Source organism: Electrona antarctica (assembly GCF_951216825.1).
Source record: "Electrona antarctica genome assembly, chromosome: 13".
Classification (NCBI taxonomy): domain Eukaryota; kingdom Metazoa; phylum Chordata; class Actinopteri; order Myctophiformes; family Myctophidae; genus Electrona; species Electrona antarctica.
The window spans coordinates 49,744,422-49,763,825 of record NC_136794.1 but is presented as its reverse complement, the minus strand read 5'-3'; the positions used below and the strand labels follow the sequence as shown (position 1 = coordinate 49,763,825).

Here is a 19,404-nt window from a genome sequence, read left to right as displayed (position 1 = left end):
CAAGACGTCGCGTGCCGAGGCGTCAGTTCTCTTCACTCAGCATTCAGCATGCAGTGAAGCTCTCCACTCGAAATTAATGAATCTCTGCAGGTTCTCATTTTAGTTTCCATTGTGCCTATACTTCGACTTAGTTGCGTGGCGGCGGTACCGCACACCCAAAATAGCCGCTCTACAAGCTCTGAAGCTCACAATTGTGCGTCGCCTGCGATGCATTGTGAGCTTGTAGATCCTATAATTCTCTGTGTGTGCAGCTTTAGAAGACATTTGTAGAATTGTCCTCAGCCCATACATGGGCTGAAGGCTTGTCCTGTGATGCCGTCGTCTGGCCAGGCTGCCCTCAGACCTGACGTCTAGGTCTCACGTCTAGGTCTTTTTTGGGAGGGCAGGATGGCCCACATTTCCTCCCCAGACTCTGGGCAGCAGCTCTAGACTGTAGACTCCTGTGGGTCAGCGTAAGGACACTGTCTTAGGAGACAGTCGATCCATCCCAGACACACACACACACACACACACACACACACACACACACACACACACACACACACACACACACACACACGTCAACGAGCCATTTCCCCTGCATCAGGCCTAATCTCCTAGCAACCAGTTGAGCAGGTGTGTGTGTGCGTGCGTGCGTGCGTGCGTGTTCTGCTGCTCAGCAACAAGGTTTGTTATTTTATTTTATTGTGAAGCAGGGGGGGGGGGGGGGGGGGGCTTGTCTTTTGTGCCTCAGGCCACTTCGCTTCCTACCCGCCCCCCCCACCCATTACATCCACCACAATCCAAAGGTGTGTGTGTGTGTGTGTGTGTGTGTGTGTGTGTGTGTGTGTGTGTGTGTGTGTGTGTGTGTGTGTGTGTGTGTGTGTGTGTGTGTGTGTGTGTGTGTGTGTGTGTGTGTGTGTGTGTGTGTGTGTGTGTGTGTGTGTGTGTGTGTGTGTGTGTGACACAGACATGGGGGGTGGGGTTGAGAGGTGAGCACATGGCGCGAACACTGCCTGTATGGGGGGAGAGAGAGAGACAGACAGACAGAGAGAGAGAGACAGACAGAGAGATAGAGACAGAGAGAGAGAGAGATAGAGAGAGAGAGAGAGACAGAGAGAGAGAGAGAGAGAGAGAGACAGAGAGAGAGAGGCGTAAGGCAGCAGGAATGCGAGGAATTGGAACGAACACAAAGGACGAGACGAGCGGCCGTCGTTCACTGTGTGAAGTGAATTGTACCCTACCCCCCCCCCCCCCCCCGCCCCCCGTGAAGCCAGCGGTGGCTTTTATTGAGTCGCATCATGAGCGCCGCTGACCACCGTCCATGTGCTTTGTCCTGGGATGACCAGCCGCGAGAGTGAAATGCATTCCATTCCATTCTATTCCATTCCATTCCATGATGTCAGCCTCAGTAAGCTGAACCTGACATCCACAGGTGATTTGTGTACCACAGTGGTCCCCAAAGGGGGTTCCGGGACTCCGGGGACCTCCAGGGGTCCTTTCGGCAATTCCAAGGTGTCCCCAGCTAAATTAGTTTGGAACCAAATGGACCCTTATGGGTCTGTAACTCTGAGAGTGTACAAATGGACCCGAGGGTCCATTTGATTCCATTTGTACACTCTCAGAGTTAAATTAACATTGATTTTACAATATAAAGTGTAAAATTTCAACATTTGTAGTTCAGTGTACATTGTGGTGTTTGTATTTATTGTACATTGTGGTGTTTGTATTTAACGGCAACGCGTTGGTTCTTTTCCAGAGTTGCTTCAGCGACCACAAGAAGGCCAGCAACCTGGACGCGTATGTGGACTGGTTCAACAGGCTGAGCTTCATGGTGGCCACGGAGATCTGCGTGGTGAGACAAAACCTGTCCAGTATATCGTGTAAAAACAATAGTAAAAGATCAATCAGACCTTTCTGTGTGGATGTTTGGGCTGTCAAGGACAGAAAAGTAGTTTTTTGCCTCTCAGTAGGCGTTCCTGCATAACTTCCGGGTTTGATGATGACGTCACGCGCATATATATATACCCTCTATAGTAGAGAAGTAGCAGATGTAGTCCAGGCAGTTTTCAAGCACTTGGCAAAAAGCCAATCTGTACACGTGACGTGTGTGTGACATAGATTAGATCCAGGTCAACAGTAAAAATGTCTGCATTTTACACTGTAAATATGAAGGACGATTCATTAAATTATTACCCCCCCCCCCCCCCCCCCCCCCCCACCCCCCCCTCCCCCCCAACAGCCCGTCAAGAAGAAGCACAGAGCCCGGGTCATGGAGTTCTACATCGACGTGGCCCGCGAGTGCTTCAACATCGGGAACTTCAACTCCCTCATGGCCATCATCTGTAAGTGATACTGTCCCACTCTGACCCCTTTTCCACCGGTTGGTTCCCAGTGGGAACCGGTTCAGTTCTTTTTGGTTCTTAGTCCATGAGCCAGAGCTCCACAATATTATGAACTTTAATTATGAATTGAGTGGACAAAACCATACCTATATTAGATTGTTATCACCATGAAACTTCCCCCCAATTGATTACTTACACGAACACAATGATTTATTGTATTACAAATTTTACATTTTAAAATTATGCAAATGAGGCATTATGTAGGAAAATAATAGAAGAAAATATGAAAAAGCTACTACTGTGGAAGGGTTATCATGTATTAATTTACTTGTATTGATCCTATAAACAATTTAATATAGGGTATAGTTTTTCCCACCAATGTTGGAGCTCTGGCTCATGGACTAAGAACCAAAAAGAACTGAACCGGTTCCCATTGGGAACCAACCGGTGGAAATGGGGTCACAGTGTCTACTGTCAAGACAAAACTAAACATGAACGGTGGAAACGGGGTCTCTGTGTCCGCTTTCTGCGCCGTTTGGTTCGGTTCATTGGAAACCAGCTGAACATCATGAAATTAATTCATGAATTCATTTTGTGATGTCGAGCAGCCTCGTCGACTGAAGCCACGTTGGTACGGAATATAGCCGATCTTCAACCAGCAGTTCAAGTTTAGAGATTTATTTACTTTTTGTCAAGGGGTTTGGTTTGGGTTCAGCTGACGGGATTCAACCGGGAGATGTCCAGGTCTAAGTGGCCAGGGGAAGAGTGCATCTGGTCAGGCTTATCAGCCCTACGGCACCGGGGGGAGGGGGGATGGGGGGAAGGGACAAACAACAACTCATCCAGGCCTGGGCAGATGGTCATCTGTGGCCAGAGAGAGAGTTGGAGGGAGGAGGGGGAGGTGGGGGGTGGGGGGGGTAGGGGGGGGGCTATTAAAGACGGATAGAGAGAGCGTTTTCGGGAAGCGGTGGGGGAGGGGCTGAAGAGGAGGGATCTGGTGGTGTGACGGAGGGTGGATGACTATATCGGAGTGCCAGCTGTCCTGTCCTTTCTGTGCCCGGCGTTGTCCCCAGGGGCAGAGGGAGAGAGAGAGGGAGGCACAGAGGGCGAGAGAGACACACACGCACGCACACACACACGCACGCACGCACGCACACGCACGCACGCACGCACGCACACACACATGCAGGCAAAGAGGAGGGAGGCCCACTCTGGGGGAAGTGTTGTTGTGGGAAGATGCCATATTAGTGCTGATTAAAGTTGGACCAAATGCAGACGAGGGGAAAAGAGCCTCCTGTGTCCCCATTACGCCTGACCTCCGGTGTCTGCTCCGGTCGCCCCTTAATAAGATGTCCCCGTGTCGACGGGACGGGACGGGACAGGGGCGAGTTGTTGTTCATGTGGGAATGGAAGCACCGGGCGGGGCGTCCCACATTAAGGAATGGAAGCACCGGGCGGGGCGTCCCACATTAAGGAATGGAAGCACCGGGCGGGGCGTCCCACATTAAGGAATGGAAGCACCGGGCGGGGCGTCCCACATTAAGGAATGGAAGCACCGGGCGGGGCGTCCCACATTAAGGAATGGAAGCACCGGGCGGGGCGTCCCACATTAAGGAATGGAAGCACCGGGCGGGGCGTCCCACATTAAGGAATGGAAGCACCGGGCGGGGCGTCCCACATTAAGGAATGGAAGCACCGGGCGGGGCGTCCCACATTAAGGAATGGAAGCACCGGGCGGGGCGTCCCACATTAAGGAATGGAAGCACCGGGCGGGGCGTCCCACATTAAGGAATGGAAGCACCGGGCGGGGCGTCCCACATTAAGGAATGGAAGCACCGGGCGGGGCGTCCCACATTAAGGAATGGAAGCACCGGGCGGGGCGTCCCACATTAAGGAATGGAAGCACCGGGCGGGGCGTCCCACATTAAGGAATGGAAGCACCGGGCGGGGCGTCCCACATTAAGGAATGGAAGCACCGGGCGGGGCGTCCCACATTAACGCAATTAGGCCTATGTTTCTATGTCAGTGGTGCTCAATGTTTCATGTCAAGGACCCCAAAAGTTATATGTAATTGGCCACCGACCTCCATCTGAAAATATGTCGTTCCAGACCTCCCCCAGAACCAAAGATTTGAGTTAAAAACGTTCCCTCTTAAAGAATATATATTCAAAGATTTTGCGCCACATTTTCACGATTTAAAAGAAATAGCAGACCTACAAGCTCATAGCGCGGCACTCGTTGCCGTGCTACGAGCTTTGTAGATCTGCTATTTTTCAATAGCTAAAGTATAACATAATGCTATAAAACACCAGAAGGGGTTCCCGCCCAGAATGGGTTAAGGCATAACGAGCCCTGCCACCAAACACCCGTCTAGGAGACGGTAGACATTTTGTCCCCAATGAGACGCCACGCTCCCTCGCTCAGCATTTGCATAGCTAGCTACACAGGGATGATAAGATATAAGTTGAGACCTTTTTTTTTATTGACCCCACTGGGGAAATACAGGCGCGAAAAGATAGTACAGTCAAATCATGTGTTCATTTATCCGTAACTCTCAGGAGTTCAAAGTGCAATTAGTCAACATTTAATCACTAGATGGAGGGCTCTATGTTCCTTCTGGTGATCAAACGGCCTCCTTATACTCGTAATAATCGTGCAAAATCTCTCTTGGAAGAGCCACCCATGGACTAATCTAATATACGGAGACAATAGTCCGATCCAGAAGAACACAGTTTGCCGGCCACTGCCACAGAGCTGACAATGAGGTTATATTGTGGGTAAGACTGTAAGACTGACAGAATGGATGTGGGTAAGACTGACAGAATGGATGTGGGTAAGACTGACAGAATGGATGTGGGTAAGACTGACAGAATGGATGTGGGTAAGACTGACAGAATGGATGTGAGTAAGACTGACATAATGGATGTGGGTAAGACTGACAGAATGGATGTGGGTAAGACTGACAGAATGGATGTGAGTAAGACTGACATAATGGATGTGGGTAAGACTGACAGAATGGATGTGAGTAAGACTGACATAATGGATGTGAGTAAGACTGACAGAATGGATGTGAGTAAGACTGACAGAATGGATGTGAGTAAGACTGACAGAATGGATGTGAGTAAGACTGACAGAATGGATGTGAGTAAGACTGACAGAATGGATGTGGGTAAGACTGACAGAATGGATGTGGGTAAGACTGACATAATGGATGTGGGTAAGACTGACATAATGGATGTGAGTAAGACTGACATAATGGATGTGAGTAAGACTGACAGAATGGATGTGAGTAAGACTGACAGAATGGATGTGAGTAAGACTGACAGAATGGATGTGAGTAAGACTGACAGAATGGATGTGAGTAAGACTGACAGAATGGATGTGGGTAAGACTGACAGAATGGATGTGAGTAAGACTGACAGAATGGATGTGGGTAAGACTGACAGAATGGATGTGAGTAAGACTGACAGAATGGATGTGAGTAAGACTGACAGAATGGATGTGGGTAAGACTGACAGAATGGATGTGGGTAAGACTGACAGAATGGATGTGGGTAAGACTGACAGAATGGATGTGAGTAAGACTGACAGAATGGATGTGAGTAAGACTGACAGAATGGATGTGGGTAAGACTGACAGAATGGATGTGAGTAAGACTGACAGAATGGATGTGAGTAAGACTGACAGAATGGATGTGGGTAAGACTGACAGAATGGATGTGAGTAAGACTGACAGAATGGATGTGGGTAAGACTGTAAGACTGTAAGTCATGCAGAATGGATGTGGGTAAGACTGTAAGACTGTAAGACTGTAAGTCATGCAGAATGGATGTGGGTAAGACTGTAAGACTGTAAGACTGTAAGTCATGCAGAAACGGTGTGGCTACAGCGAGGAAAGTTTGGCTCCCGAAACGGACCGCGAAGAGGTTCACCGGGTTTGCGCGCTGGCTCGCTGTTCTGTAGAGGGAGCATACTTTTGCCTTTTGTTTACTTGCGTGGTGTGTGTGCGTGTGCGTGTGTGTGTGTGTGTGTGTGTGTGTGTGTGTGTGTGCGTGCGTGTGCTCGTGCGCGTGCAGAGAGAGTTCTGCTCTGGTACCGACTGTCAACGCATATGGGAAGCAGAGGTTTTGGAGGGGAAGCTAGCTGTGCGTGCGTGTGTGTGTGTGCGTGTGCGCTCTGGGGGGGAAGATGTGTCAAAGAATTGCAGATCCACAAGTTCACAACACGTTGCCTTGCGACGCATTGTTAGCTTGTAGATCTGCTATTGTTTTGGGAAAGAGATTTGGTGTGGACTGGGGGGGAAAAAAGGGGGTCCAAGTACAGGTCATTTCTTACTAGGAACATGTTAGGTTTTAAAGTGGTAAACTCCATTGTTCCCTCTTGCCTTTCCCTCGCTGCTTCTAACTGACAGTGACAGGGAGGGGGGACGACGACTGAAGCTCGGGAATGGTGGGGGGGGGGGGGGGGGGGGGGGGGGTGCATCTGGCTGGATGAGACTAAATTAATGCCATGTTCATGTGTCAATTTAAAGGTCATAATGATGAAATAAAAGCGAGGCGAGGCTAATGTATCTGTTTTGTAGGAACCGTTTCAATAACAAGGCAATTCAAAAGCATTCAGACATCATAATGAACACCTTATGAACATCATAATAAACATCATAATAAACACCTTATGAAGGACATCTGAAAACAGAAGAAAGAACACTTAGGCAAATAATAGAAATACAATTGCGTGTCCAAAGATAGATAAGAATATTCAAAAATAGCCTATATTGTGATTGTGAAATAATGGTTTTTATTCATTTTGTTAGGTCCAAAGTGTTGTTTTGTTTACCTTTTGTAAGCCGACCACTGCCAATATCTTCTGTTTCTCATTGGGAAACGTTTTTCTCCCTAAAGGGGAAAAGGTTGGAGGCATAATTCAGTCAGGGAAATAAAGGAAACATAATACGGATCAACAGCGGTGTTGAGAGAGTGAAGCATCTTGAAATAAAGGAAACATAATACGGATCAACAGCGGTGTTGAGAGAGTGAAGCATCTTACGGATCAACAGCGGTGTTGAGAGAGTGAAGCATCTTACGGATCAACAGCGGTGTTGAGAGAGTGAAGCATCTTACGGATCAACAGCGGTGTTGAGAGAGTGAAGCATCTTGTCTCACTGGCTTTAACTCTTGAGAGTGATAAAAGGAACCAAATTGACATTTGGTTCCATTTGTACCGACGTGAACATAATAAAGAATTGTGTGTCCACAAATGTCTTCTGTCTCGTCTAACGTTTGTCGCTTGTCTCTTTCGCTCCCTTGCAGCCGGGATGAACATGAGTCCGGTGTCTCGACTAAAGAAGACCTGGGCCAAGGTCAAGACCGCCAAGTTCGACATCCTGGAGGTAAGAATCTGCGTGAGGTTTGATGGGGTTCAAAAGGTGTGTGTTTGATTGATTGATTGATTGATTGATTGATTCATTGATTCATTGATTGAAGTATTTATTAACAGTAAGTTTGCAGAATTACAGTACATTTCAAGCACAACTCGATACAAAGACACCATAAAGCATTACACTTGTTTACATGAGGGTCCACCTTGTTCAATTCATCAAAACATTTAGAGACGTACAAATAGACACTTCTACTGTATATAGCCAAAAACAGGAAATCACCATAAAGGAGGTAAAAAGGGGAAAAGAAAAAATACATATACAGTGAGGGGAAAAAGGGGGAGGCGGCATCATCCCAAGGGCTGCTATTAGCGCAGATGGTGAAATCCACCCGTGGGTTTATAGGATCAAACACAGCTCCCCCTCAGCAGCACCTGTGGAAGGAAGTCCCAGCCAGGCGCGCAGCAGCGGAGCGCTGCAAAGACCCCCCCCCACCTCACCAAGGCTGTCACGTGAAAATATGTTGCCCAATGGTTCTCAACCTGTTGGTCGGTACCCCCCACCACATATTTGGGGGGGGGGGGGGGGGGTCAAGTCAAGTCAAGTCAAGTCTAACTTAGCTTGGAGTTCTGCTCTCATCAACAGAGATGTCTATAAATTAGGGCAACAATAATAGTCTTCTTTGTCTGTTCATGGAAGTGAAACGCATTAATCGTTGCTTCTCTTCGTAGAAAAACACAAGGGTTCAGCCCAAAGGCATCGATTGTACTTTCATTCAAGCTGTGTGTGTGCGCGTGTGTGTGTGACTGTGCGTGCGTGCGTGCGTGTGTGCGTGCGTGCGTGCGTGCGTGCGTGCGTGCGTGCGTGCGTGCGCTGGGGGGGTAGAATAGAGCTCGGGCGTCTGTCAGATGACTCATAATGACACTGTTAGCAGTAGTCTTGCATATGAATATTCATGACTCCCGTAGGAATCCACTTGCATAGTTTATGACGCGATAGATCCAACCCCCCCCCCCCCCCCCCACCCCCCTCTCTCTGAAGATGTGAAGCCAAGCGGAGCTTCCCTTCAGACGAAATGTCAACCTTCTTCTTCTCTTGTTTCTGCAGCACCAGATGGATCCTTCCAGCAACTTCTACAACTACAGGACATCACTGAGGGGAGCCACGCAACGCTCGCTGACGGCCAATAGCAGTAGAGAGAAGGTGAGGAGACCCCCCCTCCCCCCTCTCCCCCTCCCCCCCTCGCTGACGGCCAATAGCAGTAGAGAGAAGGTGAGGAGACCCCCCCTCCCCCCTCTCCCCCTCCCCCCCTCGCTGACGGCCAGCAGCAGTACAGAGAAGATGAGAAGAAAACCCGAGTGGAATAGTAAGAGAGTTGGCGACACGCTTTGATCTCGTTGCAAAGCGGGGCGCTATGGGCTATAGTTCCACACATTGGAACTATCCCATTGAGACAAAGCGGGGTGCCTATGGGCTATAGTTCCAAACATTGGAACTATCCCATTGAGATAGAATGAGCACTTCCTCATTCCATTGTTCCAATGGGAGTCAACGCTAGTGTCTCCACTCTCTCTCTTACTAGATTACTCTGAGAAACAACAGCCCCGTTTCACCACTTCCAGTTTCACCTGTTTGTCCTGTTTGTTATTATGAGTTCTGAGGTCTTCTCCTGATTGGATACAATGGGTATCCTGACCTGACCTGAACATACACTCTAGTCCAGTGGTTCCCCCAGGGGTCCTTGAGGGAGTTCCAGGGGGTCTGGGGACCCCCAGGGGTCCTTGAGGGAGTTCCAGGGGGGACCCAGCTAAATGATAGTTTGGAAACAAATGGACTCTTATGGGTCTGTAACTCTGAGAGTACAAATTAAATTTGTAAACTCTCAGAGTTAAATTAACATTGATTTTACAATAACAAATTCGGGTCCCAGAGATAGAAATGCCATTAAATGGGGGTCCGTAGCCTAATGCATGTCAAACTGGGCGGTCCTTGAAATTAAAATGATTGAGAATCACTGCTAGAGCCGTTAACATCTTCTCTTATGAGGTTGGGGGACCCTGGCATATCTTTTTCAAATGGGGGTCCGCAGCCTAATTAGTGTCAATGTGGGGGTCCTTGACATTAAAAGGCCAATGATTACTGTCTTAATATCTATAGAGGTCTAACCTTTTAAGTAACATGAAAATATATATACAATCCAATACCAGTTATAGCATCCTCTTTTAGTGTTGTGTTGTTCTTAGCTGAGCTCTGGGTTCTCCTGTGCAGTGGAGACGGTAACAACAAGATGTTCTCCAGAACATAATGATCTCGTGGTCTGTGAGCTCTGGGTTCTCCTGTGCAGTGGAGACGGTAACAACAAGATGTTCTCCAGAACATAATGATCTCGTGGTCTGTGAGCTCTGGTGACCTCAGATTTACGTAAGCGGTAACACGTTGCACAACGTCTCAACATCTGTGGTCAAAACGTTCCGGTTTTCAAGTGTTTTCTTAATTTTGCGTGACGCATTTCTGCGGTCGGTCCTCCTCGACGGCACACACGAAAACCACTCTGTCCCGCTATACCAGAAAGATAAGCATGTTAAAGAAAAACACGGTTATGTAAAGTAAAAGCGTTGAGAGATCTCTATCTAACGCCTTCCAGGCCTCTTTCATGTATGTATTTGGGATGTGGACTTACTTAGAAAACATTGAGACCCTCCCCCCTCCCACCCCCCCCGCCCCTGCAACCAAAACATGCCTTCCGTTCCGTGCAACCGAAGCTCATTTCGGGCCTCGTTATCTTCGGCGAGTGGCGTTCCCGTTTAGTTCCCCTCGTGTTGTTTATGCCGTAACAAGAGGCCCTTCGTTGGGTTTGTGGGAGGGGGGGGGGGCGAGCGGAACAAAATACGTTTCATAACAAGGAGACACGAGGATGTTAACTCGGCCCTGCTAGAGAGGTCAGGTTATGAAGTGGGTCATCACTCATCATGGACATGGAGCGCTGCAGCCACTGTTTGTTTTCCTCCACTACCTTTTTTCACTGACGAAAACTACATGGAAACTCCATTTTCGTCACCGCTAAACCCCTTATCCCTAAACTTCCTTTTGTTTTACTATTTTGAAAAACATTTTTGAATAGTTCAACTAGCAAAATCTACATTGACACGTTGTGAGCTTGTAGACTGGCCATTTGAACTATTCAAAAATGTTTTGCAAAATAGTAAAAAAAAGGCAAAGAAGTTTAGGGATAAGGAGTTTAGCGCTGACGAAAATGGAGCACAAAATATATTATTTCGTCAACAGATAAAAACTAGACTAAAATGTTAGGAAGGGACTAGTGGACAAGAGATCCACTTGGTTGCATGCTGGAAATAGCTGATCTACAAGCTCACAACGTGTCTCGCAGACTTGTGCTGCGGCGCGTTGCGGCCTTTACTGCATGTCTTCCTCTCCATCTCTCTCCACATTTCCTGTCAGCCTACTGTCTGTCCCTCCATGAAAAAAATAAAATGAAGGCGAAAGCCACAAAAAAAACCATTTAAAGTACAACATAATACTTAAAACACTAAAAGGGGTTCCCGCCCCAAAATGAACCACTTCACCAGTTTTCAACTTATCTTCCACCAGTGACATCTGCTATTTTTTCAATAGTAAACAGTATAACATCAAAAATAGCACATCTATACAAGCTCACGACGTGACACACTGTGAGCTTGTAGATCTTTTAAAAAAATCCTTTTAAAATAGTTCAAATAGCCGATCTACAAGCTCACAATGTGTCGGTGTAGATCGGCTAGTTGAACTATTTTAAAATGTTTTTCAAAATAATAAAAAATGGCAAATTCGTTAAGGGATAAGGGTGGCGCAAGATGGAGCCCCTTATCTCTGTAAGTCCCACCAAAACTAGGCTTTAAGTTAAGTGTCCAAAACAAAGACTCTTGTTCCCATTACGGTACGGTACAGAACATGATGTCTTCAGCTGCTCGGTCCATCTGTTCCCGACGGAACGCAGGAGGAGAACATTGTGGATAATGAACGGAACATTCCGGACATTCTGTAGCCCGGCGGTCGGCCGGGCCCTCTCTGTCTGACCCTCACACACTGACCTGACCCACCCGGGCTACTGTGGACAGAGTTGGGACAGTTGGGGAGGCTCCGGAGAGACTGCTTATCTGTGTGCAGACTAGACTAGACGACTGTGTGTGTGTGTATGTATGTGTCTTGCATGTGTGTGTGTGTGTGTGTGTGTGTGCGTGTGTGCGTGTGTGCGTGTGTGCGTGCGTGCGTGCGTGCGTGCGTGCGTGCGTGCGTGCGTGCGCGTCGCGATGCATTGTGATCTTGTAGTTCTGCCATTTTCAAAAAGATTTTTATACATTTGAAAACTTGGGAATAACTGGGACATTCCGCACAATGAGTACTTTTACTTTTGGTACTTTATTTAAGTACATTTTGACGCCAATACTTCAGTACTTTAACTCAAGTAAAATTTGAATTCCGGACTTTTACTTGTAACGTAAAATACTTCTACGTTGCAGTATATATACTTTTACTTAAGTAAAACATTTGAGTACTCTTTCCTCCGCTGGTCGCTGCCTTGCGTTGGGTGAATGCGTAACGCCTTGCGTTGGGTGAATGCGTAACGCCTTGCGTTGGGTGAATGCGTAACGCCTTGCGTTGGGTGAATGCGTAATGCGCCATCATTAAATGGTAAATGGTGCATTTATATAGCGCCTTTATCCAAGGCGCTTTACATAGATGGTGCATTACATTCACCCATTCACACACACATTCATACACCGATTGCGGCGGAAGCCATGCAAGGTACCAACCAGCACATTGGGAGCAATTTGGGGTTCAGTGTCTTGCCAAAGGACACTTCGACATGTAGACAGGAGGAGCCGGGATTCGAACCGCCGACCCATGGATCATTGGACGACCTGCTCTACCTCCTGAGCCACAGTCATTATACCATCATTATACCATTGGTGCTTTCAATGAAACCAACCCGTCTGTCTCTTTGTCTCCCAGATCGTCATCCCGTTCTTCAGCCTCCTGATCAAAGACCTCTACTTCCTCAACGAGGGCTGCACCAGCCGGCTGCAGAGTGGACTGGTCAACTTTGAGGTGAGCCCTACGTGATTTGGACACTGCAGGGCATTTCCTCCATGATTTGATTTGGGTGTGTAATCAACACTTAACACTTTATTTAGAGGTACACACCCAAATCAAATCATAGTACATCGTACACGTGTGTTCAATCAATTATTCAATCAAAGCAAACGGCTGCATTCTGTTGCGCGTGCCCCCCCCCCCCCCCCCCCCCCCCCCTTCCTGAGGAAGTGCCTTCTTGACACCATTATTCTTTTGATATTCACTGACTTGCCACTTGAGCAATAGTCGGCTTTTGACGTTTAATTGCCTGAAAAATGCTCAGCGGGGGGGGTTGGGGGGGGGGGGGTCTTATGTAATGATACGCCTAGATAAGTCGACACTGTAAATTCCTCAGCGTTAGTTTACATTATGTAATATTTAAAGATGTATTCAGCATTGGACCATGAACTTAAGCTGAATACCTAATTCAATACTAATAATATATCCATGGACCCAAATGTTTCCGTTCATCGAATCGGGACATTCCTTTTATTGCATTTCTTAACCACTTAAACCCCATGCGTTGTTCAGTGGAGTTCCTCAGGGCTCTATACCAGTCACCTTTTCCACTCTCCGCAATAAATATATTCGGCGGTAATAGCCGACCGACAGACTCAACAAACAAGCCCTTTATTGTGTCTCTGTTAAAGAGCTGTATGTTTCCCTGTTGACTGACTGGTGTTGTCTTCACTGACTGACTGACTGGGATGTTTGTTTGTCTTCTCCTCCGATCGTGTTTCAGAAATTCTGGGAGCTGGCCAAGCAGGTGAGCGAGTTCATGACCTGGAAGAAGGTGGAGTGTCCGTTCGAGAAGGACCGGAGGATCCTGCAGCACCTGCTGACCGCGCCCGTGTTCAGCGAGGACGGAAAAGGTATGGTGAACAGTGTTGATTTCATCGACTAAGACCCTAAGACGAAAAGACTACCCTTTTCCACTGATGAAAACTAAATGGAAACTAAATAAAAACTCCGCTATGATGACTAAAACTAAGACTAAATATATTTCGTCAACAAATAAAAACTAGACTACAATGTTAGGAAGGGACTAGTGGACAAGAGATCCAGTATAAGTCATTTTACACTTGGTTGCATGCTGAAAATAGCAGATCTACACGTTTTATTCCAAAGACTAAAGACTAAACTAAAATAGAAAATTGCTATAATATATATCTTATTCTTTCAGAGCGAACATTTTTAACTCAAATCTTTGCTTCTTGGGGGGGGTCCCTGAAACAACATATTTTCCGATGGGGGGGTGTCGGCGGCCAATTTCATATAATTTCTGGGAGTCCTTGACATGAAAAAGGTTGAGCATCACTGACATAGAAACCAAACATGATTTAGACATTTTGGCCTCAGGTCTAAATGGGTCACACTCCGTCCTTTTCCTCTCCCCACCAGTATCACACCGACCTCACACCGACCCTCCCCTTTATCCTTGTCCAAGCGCCGCCATTGGCCGGCGGGCCTCGTCAGTCAACGTATGGGGGGGGCACTAGGCCAGATGGGGGTGGGGGTGTGTGTGTGTGTGTGTGTGTGTGTGTGTGTGTGTGTGTGTGTAATCTTCTTGATGCTATTAAGCACCGAGGAGAGATGCCTGCACCTCCACCCTGCTGTTCTTCAGACAAGAGAGAGAGAGAGAGATAGGATCACATTCAGATTAGCCTGGCCTGTCTTGATTTGCACACACACACACACACACACACACACACACACACACACACACACACAGATTAAGGAAATAACACGTCTGTTTGGTCTGCACTTTACTTCGTCCACTGCTGCATGTGGTGATGTCATCCATTCCATTGTGTTACTGCTATGCCTAAGGGGATATTTCACTTTCAAAAATATATCATAATAATAAAAAAAAAATACAATAATCATTGTATTGTCTCCTCTGGCTTCTGTGGAAGTTGGTTGATTCAGTAGTTAGATATCTGATATTCATTTTCATCACAAGCCGGACCGACTAATGTTGGCATACATTTTCGCCTTTTTTTTTGTTGGCATAAATCAGTGCTATTGAACACCCTTTACGTCTGTGTGTTGTTTCATAAATCAGTGCTATTGAACACCCTTTACGTCTGTGTGTTGTTTCGAAAATATTGAACCAATGGAAAGTAGTAAAAAGTGCTTTGGACAAAACCTCTTCATACTTCGATTCATACTCCTATTTTAGAGCCGAATAAAAGTCGTTTCGTCTCTGTAGAGCCTACAATGTGACGTAATTTGAGGTTCGGGGGGGCGGGTACCGTCCTAAAGTCGGCTCTTCGGTGCTACTGAAAATTTCTGACGAGCCGAAATCATTTCGGCACTACAGCGCCGAAACAGCGGTAAAATAGGAGTATGAATCGGCCCTTAAACTCCATTGGACCCTCAAAATGTCTGCTAAAGCAACTAACTCCACCCCCTCTCTCCCTCTCATGGAAGTAATTGACAATATATAAAGTTACAACACCAACTTTGATGAGGCTGTATTGCTTTGTCTTAAAAAAATAAGGTTTTCTTTATTTCCTGAAAAATGAACATTTTGGAGTTCTGATGTTTCCTCCCGACAGCAGAGACATGAGAACTAAAGTGTTGCGTCATGTGCTCCTCTCGTTCCCACAGCACTGTGTCTGGCGTCCTATGAGAGTGAAGGCCCTGAGAACAACATGGAGAAGGACAGGTGGAAGTCTCTGAGGTGTGTACACCCGTTCGTTCGTTCGTTCGTCTGTTCGTTCGTTCGTTCGTTCATTCATTCATTCATTCATCACTGTTTATGTCTCTGCTCTTACTGCAGTGTCAGCCCTGCAGACCACACACACACACACACACACACACACACACACACACACACACATACTGAAAATGTTTCTTTGATTTCTGTAAACTAAAAGGTGAGGCCGTCCACTGTCTCACTGTCTTAAGTCCACAGACTTGGCCGGCAAATGATTTAAACATACATTAAAAATCCCATAGAACGTTTTTAACTAAAATCTTTGCTTCTGGGGGAGGTCCCTGGAACTACATATTTTCTAATGGGGGTCCGCAGTCGAATACAGATAATTCCGGGGAGTCCTTGACATGAAAAAGGTTGAGCACCACTGACATAGAAACATAGGGGTTTTTCAGAAAACTGTCAGGATTTAGAAAACGTCGTCTTTGTAGAATAATCGTCCTTGGGTCTAAATCTGAGTACTTCTTTCTGTTGGTAACAGCCATCTCTTCTGTCCACAGGTCGTCTCTGCTAAGCGGGGTGTAGCGCGGTGAACGTTAAAGACAGAAAGCGCAGCGATGCTGAATCCTCTTGACAAGCAGAGTGCTCACAGACAGACAGACAGACATTGTTGTCTTTGTCCAAATGAAGTATCCCCGTTTTGAAAGGGAAGCGACAATCTCTACTTCGGCTGAAGAGGAAGGACTGTTTATTTTTTATTTCATTCTTCCTACGGTGTCAGATTTCTATAGATGCTACTGAGTTTTTCTACTCAACTCTTTTGTGCTATATATTTTGGGACAGCTGTTTTTTTCTCTCTTTCATATCTCTTTGTATGAATTTGTCTTGAAAACAGTGCTATGACCATCATCACCGTAAATAGCAACAAGGGAGGTATTTTTCTTCTCCTAAAAGCTGTCGGCCCGATTTATATATGTCGGCTCACATTGGTGTCCCAATGCCAGGGAAAAAAGCAGACGTGACGCGACGCGGTTTATGATGAGCTTGTAGATCTGCCGTTTTCGCTGCAGGATGTGCAGTACCGTCGTACGGCGGCATTCAGATGAACTATTTCAGAGTACGGTCAGAGAACGCTTTAGTGTCCGCGGCTCCTCCTCCGCTGTCTTCAACATGTATTATCCACTGAAGCTAAATGTTAGCTGCGGGTCAGCTAACTCATTCCGAACGGGTAAAAACAAAACAAAAAAAAAAAAAAGATTCTGTCTCAAAATGCCAGCATTCTCAGAACCGAGAAACTCCTCTCAAATGTCAAAACCTTAAACACACGGCTACAACACTGTTGGATGAAAAGCTAACCTTTTTTATTGTAGTTTCTCGTATATATGCATTTCTCCTGGTTTATTACATGTAATGAAGATGTCTTTGGGTCCGTGTGTGTCACTGGTCGCCGGCCATACTTTGTATTTCTCTGCAGAACTTCTATATATTTTGTGCTATGTAAAATGCACTGGCTGCATTTTAAACATGATGTGATGTAATGTTTCTTTTTTTCGGCGTGTGTGTGTAAGTGCAGATAAACCTCATCAGGAAACAGCCCCTTGTTCTTTATCAAAGGGACTCTTGGCCTTGTGCTTAAAACGGAGGCGTGACGATAGTGTGTCGGTGGTAATCAGTGGTGGACTATAGAGCACCGAAGTCTGACGTCAATATCAGTAGAGGGCGCTATAAGTCCACAGGTTCATGCACTTTTTATTTGCATTGTAATCCCCATAGGTGGGATTTTAGATCGCCTCATATAAGAACTGTGTTTGAAACGTAAACATCCCGGCCGTTTCACTCATATGGATATGAAGAATCAACTGACTGAGAGAAAACGCTATTGTTACTGCTACTGAATTAGTTACATATTCGCTAGAAACAGACTATCATATATGAGTGACTGACTGTCGCAAACAACGATACAGAGACACATCCCTGACAATAACGCCGAGACAGCTTGTTTATTTGTGGACAACAACGCTTATACCCCCCTTAAGGAACCCCCCTTAAGGACCCCTGGGGGTCCCCCTGAGGAACCTCCCCTTAAGGACCCCTGGGGGCCCCCATGAGGAACCCCCCTTAAGGACCCCTGGGGGTCCCCATGAGGAACCCCCCTTAAGGACCCCTGGGGGTCCCCTGGGTTATTTAACTTATTTCCCATCTCTAGCTAGATAAGAGACTGTTTCTCACTGCAGAGACGTGTGCTGGCACTGCCATCTTGTGGTCGATGTGTGGAAGTGAATGGTGTAGGAGAATGTTTAAATGAGTAGAGTGTTTAGAAGGGTTGAATGAGTGTAGAGGTGAAGGCTGCAGATTACACGCATGCACACACGCACACACACACCACACACACACCACACACACAGTCACACACACGCCTGTGCCGAACGATGTTCTCTCTGTTAAGTTTGTTTTGTCATATTAGATTATATAGATTATTCCCCTCTTCTGTACTCGTTTTATTTATAAATCTGTGTTTTGTCGTTTACCCCCCTCCCCCTCCCGCCCTTTCTTTTCTCACCAATCATGCCAATATTTACTATTTTATTCCATTCATATATTTAATTTTGCACTATAGGTACAGAACACAATTAGTAATTAGTCATGATACATCAGCAGATATGTGGTTTTTGTATGAGATGGTATTATTAACCACTTAAACCCCATATGGCTGAGCGGAGTCCCGCAGGGCTCTATACTAGTAGGCTATATTTTCTGTTCTATGCTAATTGTTTTGGAGATTTAGAGATTTGGTGAAACTGGGAAAGAAAAGAAAAGTACGGCCCGCTTAACTAACCCATTTTGACCTGAGATCAGATTCTAAAAATGTCTTCTACATCCTGACAGTTTTCTGAAAAAGCTATGTTTCTATGTCAGTGGTTCTTCGATTTTTCAAAAATAGCAGACCTACAAGCTGAGCTTGTAGGTCTGCTATTTTTCAATAGCTAAAGCATGACATAATGCTAACACCAAAATGGGCTAATAGAAATTATACCACAGGTCGTTTCGAGGAAGCAATGTGATTGGTTGAAACAGCCTTCTAGCCGTGGGTTAAACCAGCACCATTCACCACCTAATCAAAACAAAGAATTCAGCTGCTCTGTTCTCCCAGAGCGCTAGCAAACTCGGTGGCTAGGCTAGCTAGTTTCTTGGGACATTTGTGGTCGTAGTGACTACATCTGTCATTAAAAAATATATTTTTTTCAGCGATTCTCTTAGTTTTAAGGGTAACTGTGGTATAATTGCAATATTACACTCGAGGGTGTGGGTTAACGTGATTATTGCCACTTCAGTTCGTCTCGTTCCTTCCTTACCGCATCACTGAAGTGGCAATAATCACGTTAACCCACACCCTCGAGTGTAATATTGCTTAAGTCTACAAGTGGTCAATGTTCAGGGTAACAGCAACACTATGAAGTTAAATGATTTAACTGATGTCCAGCTTGCCCCTATACCCCCCCTCCCCTCCCAACCGTCAACACAGATTGCTGTTCTGGTTCAATGTAAATATGTTTGTTTCCTTTTGTATTTTCACTTTAATAAGGACATTAGAAAGAAAAAACAAAAATAAATAAGGACATTAGATGAAGACTGTTTATAAATGCATTAGTTGTGTTTTAAAAGTTAAATAAAATAATGCCCAAGAAGTTTACGGACTCACTGTTTCTTTGTTTTAGTGAACCATAGTATAACGCAATAATCGATAAATCAATAGCCTAAAACATAATAGAAATTGTATTTCCATTACAGTAGGCCTTAAGTATTCCAGTACTTAATGACATGTAGGCTACTTAAATTACTGCCCTACACATCCCACGCTGCCTAACATGATGGTGTGAAAAGGCTGATGCTGACCAGATGGGTGGACAAT

The 19,404-nt window shown here is 46.1% G+C and overlaps 1 protein-coding gene across 1 annotated transcript in view; it reads left to right on the top strand.

Moving 5' to 3' along the window:
* rasgef1ba (RasGEF domain family, member 1Ba) overlaps positions 1-19,185 on the top strand; it is a 124,666-nt gene extending 105,481 nt beyond the window's left edge. Inside the window, exons 7-14 of the mRNA XM_079519051.1 lie at positions 1,739-1,834; positions 2,222-2,324; positions 7,632-7,711; positions 8,807-8,902; positions 12,710-12,805; positions 13,575-13,704; positions 15,446-15,518; positions 16,055-19,185. Coding sequence (XP_079375177.1) covers positions 1,739-1,834; positions 2,222-2,324; positions 7,632-7,711; positions 8,807-8,902; positions 12,710-12,805; positions 13,575-13,704; positions 15,446-15,518; positions 16,055-16,079 — 699 coding nt within the window. The 3' untranslated portion in view covers positions 16,080-19,185. The remainder of the gene's footprint in view (positions 1-1,738; positions 1,835-2,221; positions 2,325-7,631; positions 7,712-8,806; positions 8,903-12,709; positions 12,806-13,574; positions 13,705-15,445; positions 15,519-16,054) is intronic.
* The last annotated feature ends 219 nt before the right edge of the window (positions 19,186-19,404 follow it).